The 22,619-nt window shown below is 51.0% G+C and overlaps 1 protein-coding gene across 3 annotated transcripts in view; it reads right to left on the minus strand.

The window, feature by feature from the left end:
* Window positions 1–1,377: 1,377 nt before the first annotated feature.
* uvrag (UV radiation resistance associated gene) overlaps window positions 1,378–22,619 on the minus strand; it is a 53,679-nt gene continuing 32,437 nt past the window's right edge. The window contains exons 14-16 of one of the 3 annotated variants that reach the window (XM_057055625.1): window positions 10,110–10,201; window positions 3,205–3,348; window positions 1,378–3,096 (exon numbers count right to left, since the gene is read on the minus strand). In XM_057055625.1, the coding sequence (XP_056911605.1) occupies window positions 2,571–3,096; window positions 3,205–3,348; window positions 10,110–10,201 (762 nt within the window). In that variant the 3' untranslated portion in view covers window positions 1,378–2,570. Of the gene's footprint in view, window positions 3,349–10,109; window positions 10,202–22,619 lie in introns of all 3 variants that reach the window. The other 2 variants (XM_057055624.1, XM_057055626.1) reach the window with 2 other exon arrangements.

Here is a 22,619-nt window from a genome sequence, read left to right on the forward strand (position 1 = left end):
GACACTGTGCACGTCAGGAGGTTGTGCAACCGGACTGAATGGGGAGAATTATTCTTCTCCATAAAACGGGAAGACAGGCAACTGCAAAAAAGTCGGGTTCGACTGCCAAAAATTCCGGACTTGAATGTCGTCCAGGCAGACGGTCGTGTTGCTGCGATGGTTTAAGCAGCTGAGCCGGGTCTCGGCGCCAGGACGGATCCCCAGGTCCTCCACACACCCGACCGTGTCTACGAGTCACCTGAAAACCGTCGGTGTCCCCGTCTGAGGCCTCAATCACTAAAGCAATAAGAGCTGACCGGCTGCTAGCATGTGTGCTGCAAAGGTTGCTGGTTTGATGCCAGACCCCCGCGACTCCCAGACACCTGGAGGCGTCTCTGGCAAAGACACTAAACCCCAAATCATTTTGAACTCTGGAAGCTGATGAGAAAAATCCTGCTCATTAAGGCTAAATGTTGGTATATTAGCGCTGCGGATGCGTGTGAAGCTAGTCAGGAAAAGGTTTTGGTAGCTTAGCAACAAAGACTGATTATTAGCTCAAAGATTTGACAATTTTGATGGCAAATGATTATGGAATAACTGCTAAAACGAAACAACCTTAAACAAAAGTGCAGAAAAGTGACTTTCCCGTTAGTCCAGTTGAGGCTTGGGTGCATGTGTAGCTTCTCTGTCTCACACGGGTCTGAAGGAAGCCAGGAATGGAGGAGACCGTCCTTGGTGTCGGCACAACCATGGAGATGTTTGACAGCACATGAGCCCTTTTCACCCCGCTGCGCTCCCTCAGTGTGAACGTGGAGCCCATAAAGTGGCCCAGGAAAACCAGAAAAGTGGATTTTACGCAGTAGCTGATGAGAAACGCAGGCCTGTCGCTGAAAACATCGCGAGCTGCCTGGAACATTGTTCACACCGAAGCAAGAAATCTGGGAACCAAGGAAGTTATTTCAAAGCAAAATACGGCGGTGCTCACACTCAAGGCAGGATTTATGGGGATCATTTCACATTTTACATCGCTGTTTTGAAAAACAACATTTAGGACATAAAAGTGAACATACACACCATCTGGGCTTGGAAAAATGTGCAGAGTGAACATTTATACTGGCTAAGCTAATCTGGTTTCCATTTCATTCTATTAGCATATTCAGTCGGGAGATAACGTGAGAAATCAGGCCGCTGGACCTCTGAACAGGCCCGACCTGAGGCTGCTCGAGCATCTGAGGTCACATGACCCGCGTGACGTGTGCAGACGCCGCTACCAGACGGGCTCCATCTCAGGCCCGAGCTAACGGCTCAACGCACCCTGCGGGTCTCCCCTCCCGTCCAGAGAACATCCGCACTGTTGCACTGGAAGGTTTTTAAGAAGAAACTGATACGGACAGAGTCTGGGATTTGTCAAACAGTTTAATCGATGACTGCGGATCAGATTTGACTTTAAATACAATATTTCTCAGCATTTCTCACCGGTCACTTTGACAGGGTGGAATCCCGACTCTTATTTTCGGATAGATCGTAACTTCCAACAGTAGATACAGGTGGAACCCCAGTGAATCACGACAGAGCTCCTTTAAAACAAAGCAAAGATCATTTTCCTGACAAGTCAATAGTTTTACAAGCTAAAAGGAGGACGGCAGAAAACCTGCCTTTAGATATTTATTAACATTTGCAGTCGTAGAGCCGGAGCTCGAGGTTCCGACGGCGGACAGGGAAAAGTAACTTTACATGTTGTGAATGGGAGACTCAGGAACAGACAAACAGGAAGTGGCTGGAAGCTTGTGGCTACGGTGAGCGCTCCACCACGGGCACAGTTCATCCCGACAGGATCCCAGACAAAACCGGTCTCATCAGCCGTGAAATCCGGTTCAAGCAGACCAACAGAATCAAAGGTGCAGGTAGGACCAGGTAGGACCAGGTAGGACCAGGTAGCATCGGGAGCTTCCAGCCTTCGGGAATTTGAGTTGATTCACTTACATGATGAACATTGATTCCAAAGCGGAAGTTCGCAAATATTCCACAAACTCAATATCAAGGAATAAAGTCAAAAGTAATCAAACCAACGGTGATGTTTTAATGAGGGAAATGTTGACCTGGAAAGGAAGGAATTCGGGGGCTCGTTATAGCTAGAGGCTACTGTAGCGACGGTAGCTACGCGATACATCACGTATTTGGTACGTCACAGTCCCAAGACCCTCGTCCTGACTGATCAGGTCCTAGCGGTTGGATCCGAGGCGGTCCGGAACAAATGATGCCCAGGGACACCACGCCGAGAGAGAGGGAAGGTGTTTCTGATCAGGACTGGGTCTAAAAAACGTGTCACTGTTTCTTTGTAAAAAGTAGAATTCTGCTGTCCAAAAGCAAAAGTAGGGCGTCGTCTCCACGATTCCTCCTCTCCCGAAACCTTAAAACCGCTCCCTGTTCACGTCTAACAACAAGTGCCGCTTCCTCTTATTGCACAACAGCTCCTTTGATTCCTGCTGCTGAAACGAGGAACCGCTATCACGTCCCTAGTCCACGTCCTGCTCCACGTGTCCACTCCTCGTGTCCAAGTAGGTGTGCTGGCTCCCTCTCTCCGTAGACCCTCACTTATCGGAGCCCTTACGCGGCCGTCGGAAACTGGACATGTTCTCGTTTAGTGCGTAGATGCGCCTGGAGAACTCCTCAAATCCAGCCACGTCCAGCTCGCCCAGGACCTGCTCATCACATTCCACAGCCACGGCGTGGTCCACAGGGATGCAGCGGTAATCTTCTAGCTGGGCCTCGTCCGGTAGCCTTAATCCTATCCCAAATCCTAGTCCTAAACTGGTGGCCTCTGTGCCCATGATCTCCTCAGCCTGTTCCACAGGACAGTGGACCTCTGGAACCACAGATTCTAGTCCTGAGACCAGAGATCCGTTCATGACTCCCCCATGGGGTCCATCGGCCAGGCCAGCGTCCGGCACCGAAGAAGAGTTTGATTCGTCTGCGCTGGGCGCTGGTTGCCCGGCAGACTGAAGCTCCTCTTGTTCCTGACTTTGGGGTGTCTTCAGATCCACTACTTCTGTCTTGTCCTTCACGTTCACCTCGTCCCTGGCATCCGTCCTTCCAGCCAGGGTGCCTGAGGCCATCCTTTCAAGTGAGGAAGATGAGTGTTGAGATGAAGGTACTGTTAAACTAGCTGGTGGCGGCTCATCATCCATGATGGTCTCGTAGCTGGGTGGAGGAGCTGGTTGGTACCTGGTGCTTTCTTCCCCAGAGCTGACTTTTCTCCGGATGTCTTGGTCTGGCAAACCGGTGTGACAGGAGTAGCCTGTATCTGGGGTGGCAGGCAGGCCGGCCCGGGACTTGGCTGGGATGGGGATCGAGCCCGAGTGTCTATCACTGAAAAGAACAGGGACAAAGCAGATGAAAGGAACTCTTTAGTCAGGCATCAAATTCAAGCATTTGGAATATACAGGTCTGAGCGAGTGACCACAAAGAACCACCAGTATCGGCTCGCACCACTCTTAAACCATTGGATACACTCATCCAAAGTCAGGGATTCCCGAGGGTTCGGCTCACCGATACGATCAGGATATGATGCCAACCGAATCCCGATGATCATCAGTTTCACATGCCGCTCAAGCTGTTGTCAAGAAGCCCAAGGATCAGACCGTGGGGGGGCAGTAAAATGGCAGCAGGTGCTCTGGCCCAAAGAGTCCAAATGTGAAGTATTTGGCTGGAGCACAAGTGGTGCAATAATAAGTGAAACATTGTGGAGGCTCCTTGCAGGTTTCAGTACTATTGGGTGCATCTGGGTTGACATCAAAAGACTGAGTTTAAGGAAGCCAGCATCTACAGAAGACTTCTTCAAGATGTTTGGACCATCTACTGAGCTCCTCCGTAAACTCAGTCACGTCAGTGATGAGGAAGGCGGAGTCCAACCAATACTGCTTTGATTTGGATTCCTCTGCACTGCTGATCAACACAAATAACCTTATCTCCTCTCTTTGGAGACAGTTTTACACACTTGTCTCAAAGGTTTTCACAGTACTGTAAACTAAGAACAAAGCCTGGGAGAACCATAATGTAGCGCAGCCCTCCAGCCTGACCTTTCCCCTTTGATCTGGGAGGAACAACAGCTGCAGCTCTTCAGCAATCAGCAGGTGTCCACAAAGTATGACAGACATCCATCCCTGGAACAGGTAATAGACTCACGGATCGGGACTCCGCAGCCATAATTCTGAGGAGAGGACTATTTCCTTCTGTTTTACCTCCAGGCCAGAGGAGCAGAGCCCTGTTGGTGTTGGGTCTCAAGCAGAGCTCTTGCTGCCTCCCTCCTGCTCCATATTAACGAGACATATTAAAGGTCTGGTCCCGTGGACAGAGCTCCCGTTACACCTCACAGCTTGTGAAACGAGTCCCGACCGGAACAGATGTGGTGGCACAGAAGAGCAGATCAAAGAGAATTTTGATCCAATAAAGGTGATCAAGCGTTAGTCCTCTACGTACAGCAGTCGACTGATTGGGTCGAGGAAAACAGGTGGACCACCATGACTTGTTATCTTCTGCTTCTGCTGTCTCCATGTTTTTGGAACTTTCTTTGTTTCACTGTGAGTAGAAAGTGCACGTGAAGACCAGGTGAACATGCACGGTCCCGAGTTCTGAGGCCCTGAGCAATGAAAGCTGCCTGAGCTGCGCCTGGTCTGAGAGGAGCGGAGCGGGCGATGGAATGACCTCCACCACCACCACAACATTCTAGTAGCCAAATACCGGTATGGTGTTACTGTCTCAAATTCATCCCTTCTTCAGAAAAGGGGTAACCCTCCCAGGTATGCTGAGGCTCCTGTGATCTGGCCCTCAGCTCTGCCGGGTGAAGAACCCAGGGGAACCACTGCTGGACGCCGCCTCTCCCGTCACTAAGTGTGTTTACATGCACGTCAAAACTGGCCTACTCTTGACCCGCGACCGTGAGTGCTGCAACCGGAATTTGTCTTTGCAACAAAGCAGTTTGCATTAGCCGGAGGAGTGGAGTCAAGCCCCCCCAGTGTTGATTTGCACTGTTTTCCTTTGTTGCCGTTGGGCCCCTCCAGTTGACCTTTACCATCACACCACAACCATCCATAAAGGAGTTAGCCAGCGAGGTAGCAGCCACAGCTAAACCAATGGCAGCAATGGACATTGAAAATAAATCTCCATTTTGGTTTTGGAGCTCTTCCCTGAACTTGGAAGGAACTCAATATTTTAGATACCCCAGCACAGGAACATGCCCGTGTTGTTCCAGTAGCACATGGCGGCGCCGGGTTGGTTCCTTGTGCGCATGGAAACACACTAAGTGGATCTTATAACTCCTTCACGGTGGTTCTAGGTGTCTTGGCCTCCCTCGGCGGGCTTCTTGTTGCCTGATTGCTCAGTTTGGGGACATTTGTCTCCCGAGATGTGAATGTTTTTACAGCATCTCTTGACACGAGGTTCACGTCTCTGAGTTGAATGTTCTGTTGTTGGGATAAACCTCCGAAAGGTCACGCGGTTTAACCCCTGTTCAAGGGCCCGCAGCTTCGCCATACCTTCACCTAGAAAAACCGCTCAAACTTAAAACTGTAGCTGCAGTGGTCTTAATCCACCATGTCAAACCTCGCAGTCCTGGGTCTAAAGGTGCCCCCTGGGGGGGCATTTGTTTGAGGCATGGAATTTCCCTCCCAACTCTCATTTAACATTGGTGTCCATGGGAGAGGCAGGACGGGGAGCACGTGAGCCAGAGTGGAGCAGGCTGGAAAATCACTTTAAATCTTTGCTGATAACTCGGCTCAGAACATAATGAAAATACACCCTTTTGTAGGCTCAGGCCCCCACTACAAAGGTCACTTTTGAAACATTAAATTAACCAGTGCTGTGTGAAATGAGCTTGGTCTCCACTCCCATTAACTCCCATGTTTTATTGAGCGTGGAAAATCAGTTGGAAACTATTAAAATGCTTCGTTTTTTAACCGCTCGGGTCTCTAATCTAATACCAGGAAAATTCAAGCACCTTTTAACGCCCCCCCGGTTCAGACAGGCGTTGGAAAACAGGCTGCTCCTGGCAGGAACTGGTGACAACACTGATTCCTGATTAGTCTCCTACAACACTTAAAAATGTTCCACCAAAGTTCACACGATTGCATGTGTTGGGGCGGGTGGGGACAGACCAGAGTCCCAAACTCTGTGGAACCGTCTAGTTCTGGGTGCCTTTTCCACTGCCCCCCCACCCCCCCTAACCCCTCCCCCCACCCCACTAAAACCACAAGAACTTGGAAATTAATGAAGCCAAATTACAACCGTAAGTGTTATATACAGTTATACATAGAAGTTGAGGGTTAGGGACAGACGCAGGAAGGTCCATGTCCCTTTATTATAATCACACGGGGACGTTCTGGTGGTCGTGGCTGTGGCTGCTGCCTCCACCTGTCCACCCATGAGACGCCGCGCGTGGCTCACGGATGTCTTGACCGATAGAAAGAGCTGTGCTAAGATAAGATGTCGGTGCTGCCCAGATAAGCTCCACTCAGAGATGTGGCTGATGCCCGATGCTCCCCAGACAAGTATGGTGACAAAGAAAGATCAAAGAAGTAGAGAAGAGAAGGGGAAAATAAGCAGGAAGGGCAGGAAAAGGTGAGTGATGATCGTTACAAAGCCAAGTGCTCCTCTACCAACCATCAGTCAGGAGGAACCACAGAGGAACCAGAGGAACAGGACGGTTATTGTTCAGCAGGTATTTAATGTTCTCTCCAACAGCACTGTAGTAAAAGACATTTACCATTTTATTTACAGCTACAATAGCATAAATGTCTATTTTAAAAAGAATTATGTTGGATTTCATTTTGTTACATACTCCCCCAAACTCTTCAGAATGTTGGCAACCCTACGTAGATGCAGCCCCCCTCAACCGTTCCACCCGAAGGGGAAAATAACAAACGTAGGTGGAAAGACTGGTTGGTTACTCAGGCTCTTTAAAGCTCTTCTAAAGAACGTGAGGAACCGACCTTCTTCTAAACACGACCTTGCTCTGCTACGTTAAGCTAGCATCCAACATTTCAGGCTGAGTTGGAAGTTTTCAGGGCTTCCACCTCTGTCCAGTCCTCAGACAGGTTGAGAGGGTTTCACTGTTCATGAGAACCTTCAGAGAGCTGTGAAGGTGGCCTCATGGAAGAACAGCAAAACCTCACACAAGCTCAAAGGGTCGTGGCAAAATGCAGCTTCAAAAATACACACCTTCTCATGCCATGATACCTTCTCAGTGCTGTAACATCTGTTACCAAATGACCAGAACATCACATCCATAATACTCCTAAAATAGAGAGAGCAGCACAGCCACCACAGTGTGTCCCTGCACCACTCTGGATCGAAACAAAATCCTGACACACATTTCTGTTTCCTAGTCTTCAGGGGTTAAAACGAAATGAAATACTGTGCAACCATAAAAGGGGAAGACCAACCATCAGCCTACACTCATCCTACCATCAGCCTACACACTCATCCTACCATCAGCCTACACTCATCCAACCATCAGCCTACACTCATCCAACCATCAGCCTACACTCATCCTACCATCAGCCTACACTCATCCAACCATCAGCCTACACTCATCCAACCATCATCCTACACTCATCCACCATCATCCTACACTCATCCAACCATCAGCTGACACTCATCCTACCATCATCCTACACTCATCCAACCATCATCCTACACTCATCTAACCATCAGCCTACACTCATCCAACCATCAGCCTACACTCATCCTACCATCAGCTGACACTTATCCAACCATCATCCTACACTCATCTAACCATCATCCTACACTCATCTAACCATCATCCTACACTCATCCAACCATCATCCTACACTCATCTAACCATCAGCCTACACTCATCCAACCATCAGCCTACACTTATCTAACCATCAGCCTACACTCATCCAACATCAGCCTACACTCATCCAACCATCAGCCTACACTTATCTAACCATCATCCTACACTCATCTAACCATCATCCTACACTCATCCAACCATCATCCTACACTCATCTAACCATCAGCCTACACTCATCCAACCATCAGCCTACATTCATCCAACCATCAGCCTACACTTATCTAACCATCAGCCTACACTCATCCAACCATCAGCCTACACTCATCCTACCATCAGCCTACACTCATCCTACCATCAGCCTACACTCATCCAACCATCATCCTCCACCCATCCAACCATCAGCCTCCACTCATCCTACCATCAGCCTCCACTCATCCTACCATCAGCCTACACTCATCCTACCATCAGCCTACACTCATCCTACCATCAGCCTACACTCATCCTACCATCAGCCTACACTCATCCAACCATCATCCTACACTCATCCAACCATCAGCCTACACTCATCCTACCATCAGCCTACACTCATCCTACCATCAGCCTACACTCATCCAACCATCAGTCTACACTCATCCTACCATCATCCTACACTCATCCAACCATCAGCCTACACTCATCCTACCATCAGCCTACACTCATCCTACCATCAGCCTACACTCATCCAACCATCAGTCTACATCATCCTACCATCCGCCTACACTCATCTAACCATCAGCCTACACTCATCCTACCATCAGCCTACACTCATCCTACCATCAGCCTACACTCATCCTACCATCAGCCTACACTCATCCACCATCATCCTACATCATCCTACCATCAGCCTACACTCATCCTACCATCCGCCTACACTCATCCTACCATCCGCCTACACTCATCCTACCATCATCCTACCATCAGCCTACACTCATCCAACAATCAGTCTACACTCATCCTACCATCCGCCTACACTCATCCTACCATCAGCCTACACTCATCCAACCATCAGTCTACACTCATCCTACCATCCGCCTACACTCATCTAACCATCAGCCTACACTCATCCTACCATCAGCCTACACTCATCCTACCATCAGCCTACACTCATCCTACCATCATCCTACCATCAGCCTACACTCATCCTACCATCAGCCTACATCATCCTACCATCAGCCTACACTCATCCTACCATCAGCCTACACTCATCCTACCATCATCCTCCCTCATCCTACCATCAGCCTACACTCATCCAACAATCAGTCTACACTCATCCTACCATCCGCCTACACTCATCCTACCATCAGCCTACACTCATCTAACCATCAGCCTACACTCATCCTACCATCAGCCTACACTCATCTAACCATCAGCTACACTCATCCTACCATCAGCCGACACTCATCCAACCATCAGCCTACACTCATCCTACATCATCCTACCATCAGCCTACACTCATCCACCATCAGCCTACACTCACCCAACCATCATCCTACCATCAGCCTACACTCATCCAACCATCAGCCTACACTCATCCTACCATCAGCCTACACTCATCCAACCATCAGCCTACACTCATCCAACCATCAGCCTACACTCATCCTACCATCAGCCTACACTCATCCTACCATCATCCTACACTCATCCTACACTCATCCTACCATCATCCTCCACTCATCCAACCATCAGCCTACACTCATCAACCATCAGCCTACACTCATCCACCATCAGCCTACACTCATCCTACCATCAGCCTACACTCATCCTACCATCAGCCTACACTCATCCAACCATCAGCCTACACTCATCCTACCATCAGCCTACACTCATCCAACCATCAGCCTACACTCATCCTACCATCATCCAACCATCATCCTCCACTCATCCTACCATCAGCCTACACTCATCCTACCATCAGCCTCCACTCATCCAACCATCAGCCTCCACTCATCCTACCATCAGCCTACACTCATCCAACCATCAGCCTACACTCATCCTACCATCATCCAACCATCATCCTCCACTCATCCTACCATCAGCCTACACTCATCCTACCATCAGCCTACACTCATCCTACACTCATCCTACCATCAGATCTGATGTTAAACAGTTTTTCTGACACATATTAGCCAAACACTAATTAGCCTTTGCTTTAACAAAGAAATGTGAACGTCATTTTTAGCAGTGCTGATTCTCAGGAACAGCCTGCCTACTAAAATATTTATGTCACTTTGAGAAACTCTGATACAAATTAATTTTGAAGCATTTTTATGATTCTTACCATCTTACCATCAGCCCATGTTCCAAAAAGTTCTTTAGGTTGGGTAGTGTCTGCTGCAGGTCCGGGGTGGTCAGGCCATGTTGATATCTCAGCTGCAAGAAAGGGAGACCATAGAGTATAATTAAGCTCATGCAACCGCCCACATCTCATATCCTGCACACCCACATACGGTGTGTGTTGGACCAGCATTACTCCACAGGTTCTGCACACATTCTCCATGTTTAGATGTTGTTTGGAGAAATAGAAATAGCATTTACTGGAAAGGTCTGAAATCGACATTCTTTTAAAGTGACAAAGGTCCCTCCAGTAGTCCCGTTGCTCTTCTGGACTCACAATGGGTAAGCTTCACTGATAGCAGGCACTTATGTCCAAGATGTGTGGAGAGATGGGGGAAGTGATGTGGGTGGCTAGAAAACTAAACTTGGTGTTAAAACATCTGGACGAAATGAGGCAAAAAAGCACACCAGCAACCCCACTACACTCTCCCATGGACTCTCATCCTGTCTTTGGTAAGCCAGCTCCTCAACCTGGCCTTGAATGTTCTCCCATCTACCACAATGCAAAAGGAACAGAATCCACTAGAGAAAAACAGGAGGGCCACCTAGGATCTCCTGTTCCGGTGCCAGTTACATCAACACTCAAGATGTTTAACCATGTTTTAGCACGTTAGCTCCAGGTTGGGGGGGGGGGGGGGGGGGGGGGGGGTTATTAGCTGTATCACATGGCTCACAAATTTACTGGACCGGGTCAACTAATGTAACTTTACAACACATCCAGCTCAATCATTTTCTTCAGGTTTAGCTAAATGCAAATAGGTTTCAACAACTGGTCAAGACCAATACTGAAGGAACACAAGAAGGAAAAGCTCAAGACCTGGAGAGGGGACTTGCTGCTCCGCGTTCAGGGGCTCAAGCACAAACCTGCGTTCAGATTTACATGAGCTGAATTAGAAATTAGGCAACGGTGCTCCAATTCAAAATGGGACTTCTTTTGTTTTAGCTTAGCGATGAGAGCTCGCTATTGGAAACAGTATCACAAGGTTTGGAGCTGCTTTACAACCATACTGGAATGCTGGAAGAGAGAAATGGAGTTTTCACTGAAAGTAAAGCATAAAGCCCAGATGTGAGGAAGCATCCAGGTGTGACAAAGATGGAGATCTGAGAACAGCCTTAGCTTCTGATCTATTAGCTCAAACTGCTCACTGGGAAGCTGATGTGAACCCATTTGTTGTAAAGGACAGAGGGTAGGGTAACCAGGCCTTGGAGCTCTTTGTAATGGGACTAATCAGATCATGGTGAGAAAGTCCCAGGGTCCATTGAGGATGGCTGAAAGGTGAGAGGAGTATGAGGAGAAGGTGGTGTAGCAGGGGCACCCACTGAGGCTCTTTTACATGACATAATGAAACTGATCCAGCAGAATCTCCTCATCGTTGCTAACGCTCCTCTTGTCTGGACACTCCCTGCCCGGTAACTTCCTCAACAATAAGGACCCGGTCTGGTGACAGATCGTGACAGACTGACGGATGACATTTAAGACGCAGCAGTGGATCCCAGCCCGGCCCGCCGGAGCCAGGACCACATACAGATAACACACTCCACCAGGCAGGCGTGGCAATAGCCTTCCAGCTAACACCACGTGCCACCCTTCCAACACATCACGTCCCATCTGACCACACTTGTGGACAGGACAGGAGTCTGATCTTTATAATCTTTGTTTCATACGGCGTTTGAGTGAACCCAGGAGAGGAGAAGCCTCTGAGGTCTCCTCATGGCCAAGTGACCCCATGAGTTCCTGCGAGTTCCTGCTTCCACCTGGAAGCGCTGTTGCTTAAACCCTTCTGAAGCAAACGTGCTGCTGCAACGTTTGAAATGGGACCCTCTGAGAAAGGCCTGGGTGATGGGATGCAACTCTTCCAAGACGCTCTGGCTGATCCCTTGTTTGGACCATCCCATAAACAGCTCCCCTGGCCTAGCACCGTTGCTATGGTTTGTGGCAAGGCGGCCAATCCAGATTTCATCGTCTTGTGGTTCAGAATCTCAAGTGTTTAGACAAAAAATTCTCTTATGTTAAAACACTTTCTGACTCTTTCAGACAAACAAAGTCGGCGCTCCAATTATTCAGATGTTTGGGTGTTTGGCCGTGGGACAGTATCATTCAATCAGTTGAAAGAGGGATGATTAAAAAGTACCTATCTAAAAATAGAACATCTCTGACTCGGTTCAGATGCTGTTGATTAGCTGGACTGCAGCCGGTTCTTGTTCCCGGTGTCGTCCTCAAACACCAGGAACTTCATCCCATCCTGCTCACCATGACCTCACCGTGACCAGATTCCACGACATGAATCACAGTCGTGCGCTGACGCCGCTCAGCGATCCAGTGCTGCATGTGCTTCCTAAAATATCCAAAAATAGGATTGTGGCTGAGCCTCCAGCTATCAGGCCTCTGCTGTGGAACCTGGGTGCTGGTCCGGTTCGAGCTGATCCAAACAGGCCTCCTTAATAACGCGGACAGTCAGGAATTCTGCTGTTATCACTATGGTGACAGTAATAGTCCGGGTTAGGACGGGTGGGACATCTGGCCCAGTTCTCCCAGGACCAACACGATCCCACTCTACTGGGCCACGGTGGCGCGTGTCCCTACATCCCATTTCATCCTCTCAACTCGGCGGCACTGAACCTCAGTGGAGCAGCACTGAGGGTAGCAGCACGGAGGGTAGCAGCACGGAGGGTAGCAGCATGGAGGGCAGCGGCACTGAGGGCAGCGGCACGGAGGGCAGCGGCACGGAGGGCAGCGGCACGGAGGGCAGCGGCACGGAGGGCAGCGGCACGGAGGGCAGCAGCACGGAGGGTAGCGGCACTGAGGGCAGCGGCACTGAGGGCAGCGGCACGGAGGGCAGCGGCACTGAGGGCAGCGGCACGGAGGGCAGCGGCCCGGAGGGCAGCGGCACGGTGGGCAGCAGCACAGAGGGTAGCAGCACGGAGGGCAGCAGCCTCATGGTTCCTCGTGGAGTCCAGCCTCGCTGAAGCCCCTGATGCGCCTCGAGACCCAGAGCCGCCTCGGTCTAGGTGCTGAGTCCCTCACATCAAAGGCCTACGTCCCCGAGGAAGCGCTCACGGACAGGAAGAGCCTGTTCTGAACTGAAAACGTCGTTCCACCAGTATTTAGGGAATCCTGAAGCTTTAATAGCTTTAACTTCTGTTACGCCTCCGCTGAAGGTGACATGATGAAGATGCAGTAAGAACAAACCTTTGGCATCAGAGCGTGGGCGTAGGTATAAAGAGCCCAAATAAACAGGTGATATGAAATAAACAGGTAAACAATGAATGATGCTGTGGTGGGAAGAAGCAGAGTGGCGGATGGACACGAGGTGACCAGGAGGCCCTTCAAAGTTCTCCCTTCATCTTCAAAGGCAAACTTTTAGAGATGATATGCTGCTCCTCAACCAACCGACCAGTGTGCAGGCGCTCTACATGCCTGAACATACACCAGCCAGCCCTGGACTCAGCCCTGGACTCAGCCATGGACTCAGCCATGGACTCAGCCATGGACTCAGCCATGGACTCAGCCATGGACTCAGCCATGGACTCAGCCCTGGACTCAGCCCTGGACTCAGCCCTGGACTCAGCCCAGGACTCAGCCCAGGACTCAGCCCAGGACTCAGCCCAGGACTCAGCCCAGGACTCAGCCCAGGACTCAGCCATGGACTCAGCCTGGACTCAGCCCTGGACTCAGCCCGGACTCAGCCATGGACTCAGCCATGGACTCAGCCATGGACTCAGCCCTGGACTCAGCCCTGGACTCAGCCATGGACTCAGCCATGGACTCAGCCCTGGACTCAGCCCTGGACTCAGCCCAGGACTCCAGATCGAGATACTACAAGGTTGCTCGTGCAGGGCTCCTGCTTGGCGAGCTCAGGTGTCCCCCCAGCGTAGTAACACCACCACCCTCCCCAGATGAAGGCCCCTACAGCACTGAAGCCCATCGCTGGAGCGGGAAATGCCCCAGTGGAGCTCTGAGGACTTGTTCACTTCCAGACACGCGTCCGTGACGCTGGTGCCCCCCCGGTCCAGTGACGGAACACACCCAGTTCCATAACATCCATACCATGATTCCTATCCAGGGGAGCCAGGTCAGCCTGACTGGGAGCTACACCTCCCCCATCACCGGAACGGCTGACAAATCCAGCAGGCGTGCACGTGAGCCAGGACGTGAATCAGGTGAAACACAGTTTTAACAATTCCTTTGTTTTTGTCGAGTTTCATTATCATGACATCAAACTATTTTCACGATTACACATTTGTGAACACATGAAGGACGTTCCTGATAAGTTTGATAAGTTTTAGAAGTCCATTCGTTACTGGGAGAACATTTGTCCTTTCTCCTTTTTGTAACAACCAACCACAGTTTTAGAAGACTACGTCCCCTAGCAACGGGGTCAACCACACCTCCCCTCTAAGAGAAATCCCCCCCCTTGCTCTCAGAAACTTGCTGCCTTAGGCTTTGACTCCTTGATAGGACTGGCTAAGTTAGGAGCTCTGAGAGGCCTCTCAAAACCTTTGTGATGTCGGGACCTGGACCTGTGGGCGGGAGGCTCATAACCAAGCCACCACGTGGCTTTCTTTGTCTTGGAGACCCCAAATGTCCTACAATCCTCCAGGTGTAAAAACCGTATCCAGCAGTTGCCGCTGGTTGACTGTGGCATGTGACTCTGAGGTCACGGGGTCATAGAAAGCCTCTGCCCAGCCTTTGTTCTTGGGCTCTTCTCCAGCACTCTCTGGGCCCCCCAGCTGAGAGCTGCAGCTAACTGTCTCAGCAGCCTGCTAACAAAAGTAGCTTCCTCACCACAGCAACGCCAGAGCCAGCAGAAGAATGCCCCCCATGCTGCAGAACAAGCTCAATTAGCCCCCAACACACGGGGTTAGGACTGGGAACACCACCTGGGCCGTCTGGCTAAGCTAAGCTAGAAGACCTTCAGAATGATGCTGGACTTGTGTCGTAGTGAGTTCTTGTGATCCGTTTGGTACTCAGGTCATGGTTCTGCTGGTTCTGAGACACTGGGAAGTTGCTGTCAGCTAAGCTGCCATACAAAGACTTAGAGGCTCTTACATGCTAAGCTAACCATCCTTCCTCTAACTAGGCACATCGTCATCACGCGTACACATGCACACGCGCACACACACGTGCACGTGACCTCAGCCACATGGTCTCAGTACCCCACAGTCAGACATCTTGTTTGAACTTTGGATGATCTTCTTTGTTCCTGGCCTCAAGGCCTTAGCAACCCCTATTATCTCTCTCTCTCTCTCTCACACACACACACACACACACACACACACTCACACACACACACACACACACACACACACACACACACACACACACACACACACACCCGACCATCAGAACGCGAGAGTTTCCGGTTTGTCCTCGTTGATAGAGTCCTCTCTCCAGCCCAGCCGTCTGTTCCATGTTGACATGATCAACTCTGCCAACCTCAACACTGGAAGAACCCAAAATTCCTTCCAAGTTAACTAGCTGTTAACAAGGTCATTTTGGTCCTGGTTAATGATTCATTGTTGACACCCTGGTCTATTTTAGGAGACCGATTTAAGAACTGGGCCAACGTTTCCCTCCTGCCTGAGGTGATCTAATCGGCTCAGATGGTTATTTATTCGCCCATAATGATCCTGCTAGCCAAACAGCGGCATTAAGAGGCTCCGCAGGCAGACGCAGAGACGGTGGCGAGCGTTCTCTGGCTCCACACCTGACAGCTGGACTCTGGCGGTCCTCCAGTTCTGAGCCGAGTCTAAAGAACTTGTGAGGAAATGTTGATGCTAAAGGAAGAGCTGATGAATATTCTGCGGGGCTGTTGGCCTGTGGTCTCCCCACCCCACTAGGTTCTGGAGCCTTGTGTTACTCCTGTGTACGTCTACACTTAGCGTAGGTGTCACAATGCTTTAGGCTGAGCTGCTGGGGGAGGTCTGACCTCTTGGGGGGCCTTCTAACCCTCGAAGTGGCTCCGACTGTGAGCAGCAGTCCACCTCATGAAGCATTTCCTTGCTGTGATGGGTTCTACTCAGGAGTACCACAAACACTCCTGATTTGAAAGGCAACAGCCTAAATGAACAGATGGACGTCCGACAGAGACATCCTGTCCTCCTCAGACCCTGGGGATCCAGTCCAATGATGTCATAAATCCTTCCAGAGGAGCGATGCGAACACTTAAAAGGCGTCTACACAACAAGCACAATGATGAGCGCTAACCAGGCTAACGTGGAGCAGTGGTCCACCAAACAGTCCTCCATCTAGACGTCTCCATAAAAGCCCAGAGGACCAGAAGTGGATGTGTTTAAGAACGAGCCTAATCTCATTCTGACGCGCTGGTGGGACGTCTGTGCTTCATGTTGAAGTGGTGCTTTAAAGGGTGAAATGTAATATTCTTTGTATTTCCTGTCTGTGGTGCCATTTCCAACAAGCGTGCACTTTTAATACTGCACATAGCTCTTCCAATTCATTTAACATGCTTTGACTGGAACCTCCGCCGGTCTCCCGTCCGTCCGTAATGCGGTACAGGTGCCCCGGTCCGATCCTAATTCAAAGCAGGTTCCTCTATTGCATTACCTGTTCCCCTTTCTGAGTATCACGTTGCTGCCAAATGCAGTCAACAGATTTACATAATTAAAGCAAAGGCTGTGTGAAGTGAGCAGGAAGTGAAGTGAGGTGGCCCTCCGGTGGGAGGGGGGCACAGCCAGACTCTTATGGCTGCACCTGGGCCCCCTGTCTCCACAGCACAGACGGTCCACAGCGCGTTTGATCCAGGGGTGGGGGACCCAGCTGATAGCGGCCCTGGCAGGACGGAACAGGAGCTTTCGCACTGGAACGCTCCATGAGGCGTGCACGCGCTCCAGGCCGCTCCAGGCCGCTCCAGGCAGCTCCAGGCCGCACTACTCTCACTACAAACACAACCTGAAGACAAAGGAACATTCCAAGCAGCTCAGAGAGAAGATGGTTGAGGAGTGTCAGTGGGGAGCGGACTACAAAAAGATTCCCAACTCACAAAGCTCGCGTGAAACCTTGCCTGGAATTCACCCGGAGGCAGGAGGGAGACTCCAGGATGGGAGCCTTTGGGCCTCCGCCTCCTGCACGAAGCATGGTGGAGGCAGCATCGTGCTCTGGGGAAGCTTCTCAGCAGCAGGTCCTGACAGGCTTGGAAAGGTGCAGAGAACTATGACTGGGGAGCCTTTTGACCAAAGCCACAATCCCACTGAGAGCTAACTGAATAAACTACTAGCTTAAACTACCTGGTGCTAGTGTAACTACGGACCAGTGCAGAGCTGTGGAGATGGTGTGAAGAGGAGATGGTGAAGAGGGTCATAAGGTGAGATGAAAGAGGAGGAGAAAGACAAGTGCTGTTAGCAGAGCAGGAGCTCTAGGAAGAGCTGCGTCTTCCAGAGGAACACAGGGTTGTTCCTGCTCTGACAGGGTTCTGGAGGTCACTCCACCATCAGGGATCACGGCGTGACAAGAGTCTGGATCACCGTGGCTGTTCAGGCGGCATCGCCAGACGATATCCCTCATCTGGGTAGATGGTTCAGACAAGATTGTTCAGGTAAGGGGCAGCAGATCCAGCTGCTCCTCTGAAGGTCAGCATCAGGGACTTGAGGTTCACGGGGGCAGCTCCAGGTAGCCAGTGGGGAGACGTGGGCCAGCTTAGGCTGGTGTAGACCAGACCTGCTGCTATGTTCTGGACCATCTGAGGTCAGAACAGTCAGTTGATCATCAATCATGACTCCCAGGTTTCACGAGCCTTGGTAGGAGCCAGAGACCAGGTGTGGGTGTGGATATCATGTTGTGATGGATCGGTTGGCCAGGAAGACCAGCAGCTGAGCGTTCCCAAGGTCAAGATGGAGGTGGTGGTCCTGCATCCACGTGGACATGTCTGAGAGGCAGTTTGACACCTGGTCTGAGAGTGAGAAGTGAGACCAGGTGATAGCTCCCCACGTGGGTCAGATTAGGGAGGGTTTCATGAGCAGGGGTGTCACCTGAGGATGTGGAGGGAAAGGTACAGGTGGAGAGGGAACAGTTGGTCATGTGGTTGGCGAGCTGAAGATGGAAGCTATTGTCTGCAGGAGGGTGGTTGGGACGGGCCCAGGGGAGCTGGATCTTGTTGCTGGACTGACGGGGGACCATAGAGGCTGGTAGCTCTAGTGGCCCTGGTGCACTGAGGTTGGGGAGAGGAGCAGGGGCGGTCCGAGAGGTTCTCATTCAACTGAGTGAGGGACTGGCCTCATGGCTGCTGAAGACAAGAGACCTGAGAGGACTGGTTGTTCAGTGAGACAATCAGGAAGCAACAGGAACCGGCCCAATCGTGTTGGAGCGGCAGAGCCAAAACCCAGATCTCAATCCACTCAAGGGTTGTGGTTTGGCTTGGAAAGGCCTGTTCCCACCTGTGAGCCACAGGCTTCTGCTGAATACTGAGCTGGTGGGGGGAGAACCTTGGTTCCACCAAAGGGTTTTATTGAACAGTTTAGAAGAGACAGTTTCACTTTGACAGTTGTTGGTAAATTTATCCAAAACAGCCAAATGAGACAAACCACAGGTGTGTTTCCAGTGCTACACCTGCGGGCTATTTTAGGGGCTGCTGATGCGCGTCGCTGCTGCAGGAACCTTCTCAAAGAGTCACTGACAGGAACCTCCCTCAGTTCACCATGAACGGTCAGACCATTGGCTTTGGACTTACTCTTGAGCACTACCACGGGAATTGGACCACAGACGGGATGTCCCATTCCAAAGTTTTGTTTATCTCCTGCGGGGTCATGGGGAGGAAGCACATATGGGTGAAGGCTGGTTCCCCCCCTGGGTGAGTCCCTAGTTCGTCTCAGGTTTAGGGTCGTAAGAGCATTTGTGGGTTTGGTGCTTTGCTCAAGGGCACCTGGGCAGTGCTCTGAAGGAGTTCTGGCACCTCCCCCTACAATCATAGTCTGTCTGTGCTGGGACTGGAACCAAGAACCAAGACCCCTCCTCTTCTCAGGCCAGCCCCCCTCAGGCTACAGGTGATAACAGGAAATTCCTCAGGTGACCAGCGTCACAGAGCTAACGTCATCAACGTGCTCCTCGTTTTCCTGTCCTGGCAAACATCAGGTCACTAAAGTCCTAAAGCCACATTCAGACCCGAGGAGGACTTTAGTGGAAAGGATCATGGCCTCGACGGGACCATGAGAAACCCTGCAGAACTAGAGGGTGGCCCTCCCTTTGGGAATAAATGTAGGTGAAGGTAGCGTCCGGAGCTCTGAGTAGCACTTTCACAGTTAGCTAACAGTTATCTAAGACAGTGCCGTAAAAATCGGACTATTTCCTCTGGAACCAGCTAAAACCCAAAAGCAGCATAATGGAATGCTAAGAGAAAACCTTTGGTTTCCTTTTCAACAGGCTCCAAGTATCAAACAGGCCATGTTATGGGAAGAGTGCAGCCTTGTCAGGTTTATTTTGGAGGGCCTGGAGCATTTTTTGGTCATCTGGGTTTGATCAGCTGTGACCCTGCGTAGTGTTAAGGCTGCTCAAACTATTTTTTTACCTGCCAATAGTACATTTCCACTGAAAGTGAAAAGCTCCACACACTTAATAACCAGAGATTTTCTTAAACCGTAAAGCTGATTGGAATCACCGGCGGATCTCTGCAGTGACACAAGCTGGGATATTTGATTTGGAGAAGCAGATCCTGGGTTGCACGAGGAATGATGAAGGCACCACGGGCGCTTGGGCCGGGGGATCCAAGTGCAGCACGTTGACAGCGTCCAGAGGTCAGCCCACACCTCTGTCCAGGGACAGTCCAGGCCCCCCCCCATAGGCCTCTGTGAGAATGATTCAGCTTTTCAGCGGTTGGAAAAGCAGAGCGCTACGTGTTCAGGGTCTTGGCGTGGCGCTAAAAGCTAAAGATGCATAAATGCTTTTTGCAGCTAACAGATGTATATTACCACGTTTAATGGCTTTAGTAGCTTTCGTAAGAACTGGGAAGCTGAATGAATGCAGCGATTGTTAGAAGAAATTGGTCCTGAATGTGAGCAATTATCAAGGAACCAAAGCAGATCGGCAGAAGGAGACCCCAGAACTAAGAGCTTTTGTTTGGACGTGTTTCTTTCCTTCCTTGACCAAGGAACTATTGAGCCACTGAGCACCGCTGGAAGAGGCCTACTGCACCACCGGGGTCACCTTTCCAAAGGTCAAGAGTTGATCATCACTGGCATGATCAGATCAAAGCTCATCGAAGAAAAAAAGAACAACTCATCAAAGCCATTTCCCATCAGCTCCACTTTCCTCTGCTACACTTGGGAACAATTAATGGAGTTGAGAAAGGATCTGACGGAGTGCTCTGAGGGGTTTGGATGCTAGCAACACCTCCCAAAGGGAAAACCGGAGCGACTGCCGCTGTTTAGAAGAACCCACCACAAAATGGAGACGGATGGGGCTGATGGTCTGGAGGCAAACGTATAAAACGCAGACGCTAACGTAATTACAGCACGTGTCTTCATGTTTATAGCTGTTGTTGGGTACAGCTGCTTCAATCATGAGCCAACCTGTGTTCAGGCATAAAAAAACCCCAAACAGTCCGTTTCCATGGGAACAACAACAGTAGCAAAACCTTGGAGGACAGCAGAAGACACTGGAGAGGCAGCGAGCCTGAGTGGGACTGAAAAAAGGAAATCCCAGCTAAAGAGTCCGTTGTCGTGGCGACGCCGAGTTGAGCTGGACGCCAACAGTGTGATTCTGAAGAGTAACGAGCTGCCATAATGATAATAGAGCAGTAATAACAGCTGGGGACCAGGGACCATTTTAGGACGGGTTTCTACGAAGGGAAGGAGGTGAAACGTAGCGCGAGGAGGGGTCCGCTGCTTCGTTAGGCTAACGACGTCATAATGGCCTTCTAATGCGCAGGAACGCTGAGCTGGCGGCCTTCTCCATTCATGACCTGGGTCTGGGAAAGCATGATTGGGCTCATCACACACATCTGCTCCCTCTGGCAGAGGAATGGAGGCCGACATGTGGGGCGACAGACAACACGCCGCACTAATGAGGTGAGACCTTTTGGGAGGGAGGTGACGGACATCCAGCAGAATGAGGCTAAACCTGTGATTAACCTAGCAAAATCAAATGAGAGCCCAGAGACCGGCCCTGTGGGGCTCCTTTTTCTCAGCCTTGATGAATAGAAGAGAAAGGAGTGTGTGAAAGGCGGAGTGCGAACTGAGGCCGGGAAGCTGCCGGCTGGCTACAGTGAATGAGCTTTTAATCAGAAGCACATGGAGGCAGCACAGAGCTGAACAGGGGGACCAGCACGGGGCCACGGTGCTTGATGGCTTTTAAACACCCTCCAGATGGGGCCACAACTGTTCAATGTCACTGGGCTGCAGCCAGGCCAGCACCGATTACTGAATATCTCCATCCCAAAAACACCGGCGTGAGAGGGGCCACCACTTGATGGAGGAGCAGAGAGAAAACCTGCTCTTTGGAAGCTAACCGGAGCCGATCAGGAGGCCCCGGCAAAAAACGGAGTAAAGTGGTCCAAAAGAACGCCGACCCAAAGCTAGCGTGACGTCACTGACATCAAAGGAAGCAACCGGCCATTTTAGGCCAGCAGAAAAGAGGAGCGGTGCCTCCTGGAGGCCAAAGGCCGCGTTCTGAAGTGGTACCGCAGGGTGGGGAAGACGGGAACGCCAAGACTCGAGGAAAAATGTGGGATGGAGTCAGACTACAAATGAGCCTCAGAAACTGGACACTGGGCACACACAAACACGCACACGCACACACACACTCCACCTACGTAAATAAAAAGGGAAGGCTTCCAAACACCCCCAGCAGAGTCTTTGTTTTCAGAATTCCCACGAGTTTTCCCTCAGCCAGACGACGCTAACGCGCCCACGTCGCTCCTAAACATGCAGATTGGGAGGAAACTGACAACGTTCCCGGGACGTCCTTCCCCGAGAGACGGGGTCCAGACGGGGTCCAGAGGAAGCCTCATATAAGAGGACGTTATAACATCACCAATGGACTCACCTTTCCCATGAATGAATGAATGAACCAACCTGGTTAACGAGCAACCGTTGTTGTGAACAAGCTGCCCCCGCTGCCCCCCCGCCGGCCCCGCTGCTGCCCCCAGCCCCCCCCGAGTTGCGTTTCGGCCGTTTGTGTATTCGGGCCCTCGGAGCTCCGTTGGGGTGGAAAGGAACGTCAGCAACACCCGACCCTCATCGGAGGCCCACTCCCCCGACCCGCTCCGTGGACGCGGAAGTGGGCCTCATGCACTGGAGATTCAAAGCAGTCACACTCTGCACGTGGGAAATCCGACACGGTGCCAGAATACGTTGAGCCCGGTTTCAGACAGGAGCCTGCGTACATGCACGTGTCTGTGTGCACGTGCCAAGACAGGCAGACAGACGGACGGACGGCCTCCGCCTGCCCTCATACTGAGGGGAACCAGCTCCTCTGGCACCCATTAGTGGTGGTGGCAAAAGCAGC

Source organism: Takifugu flavidus, chromosome 14, assembly GCF_003711565.1.
Source record: "Takifugu flavidus isolate HTHZ2018 chromosome 14, ASM371156v2, whole genome shotgun sequence".
NCBI lineage: Eukaryota > Metazoa > Chordata > Actinopteri > Tetraodontiformes > Tetraodontidae > Takifugu > Takifugu flavidus.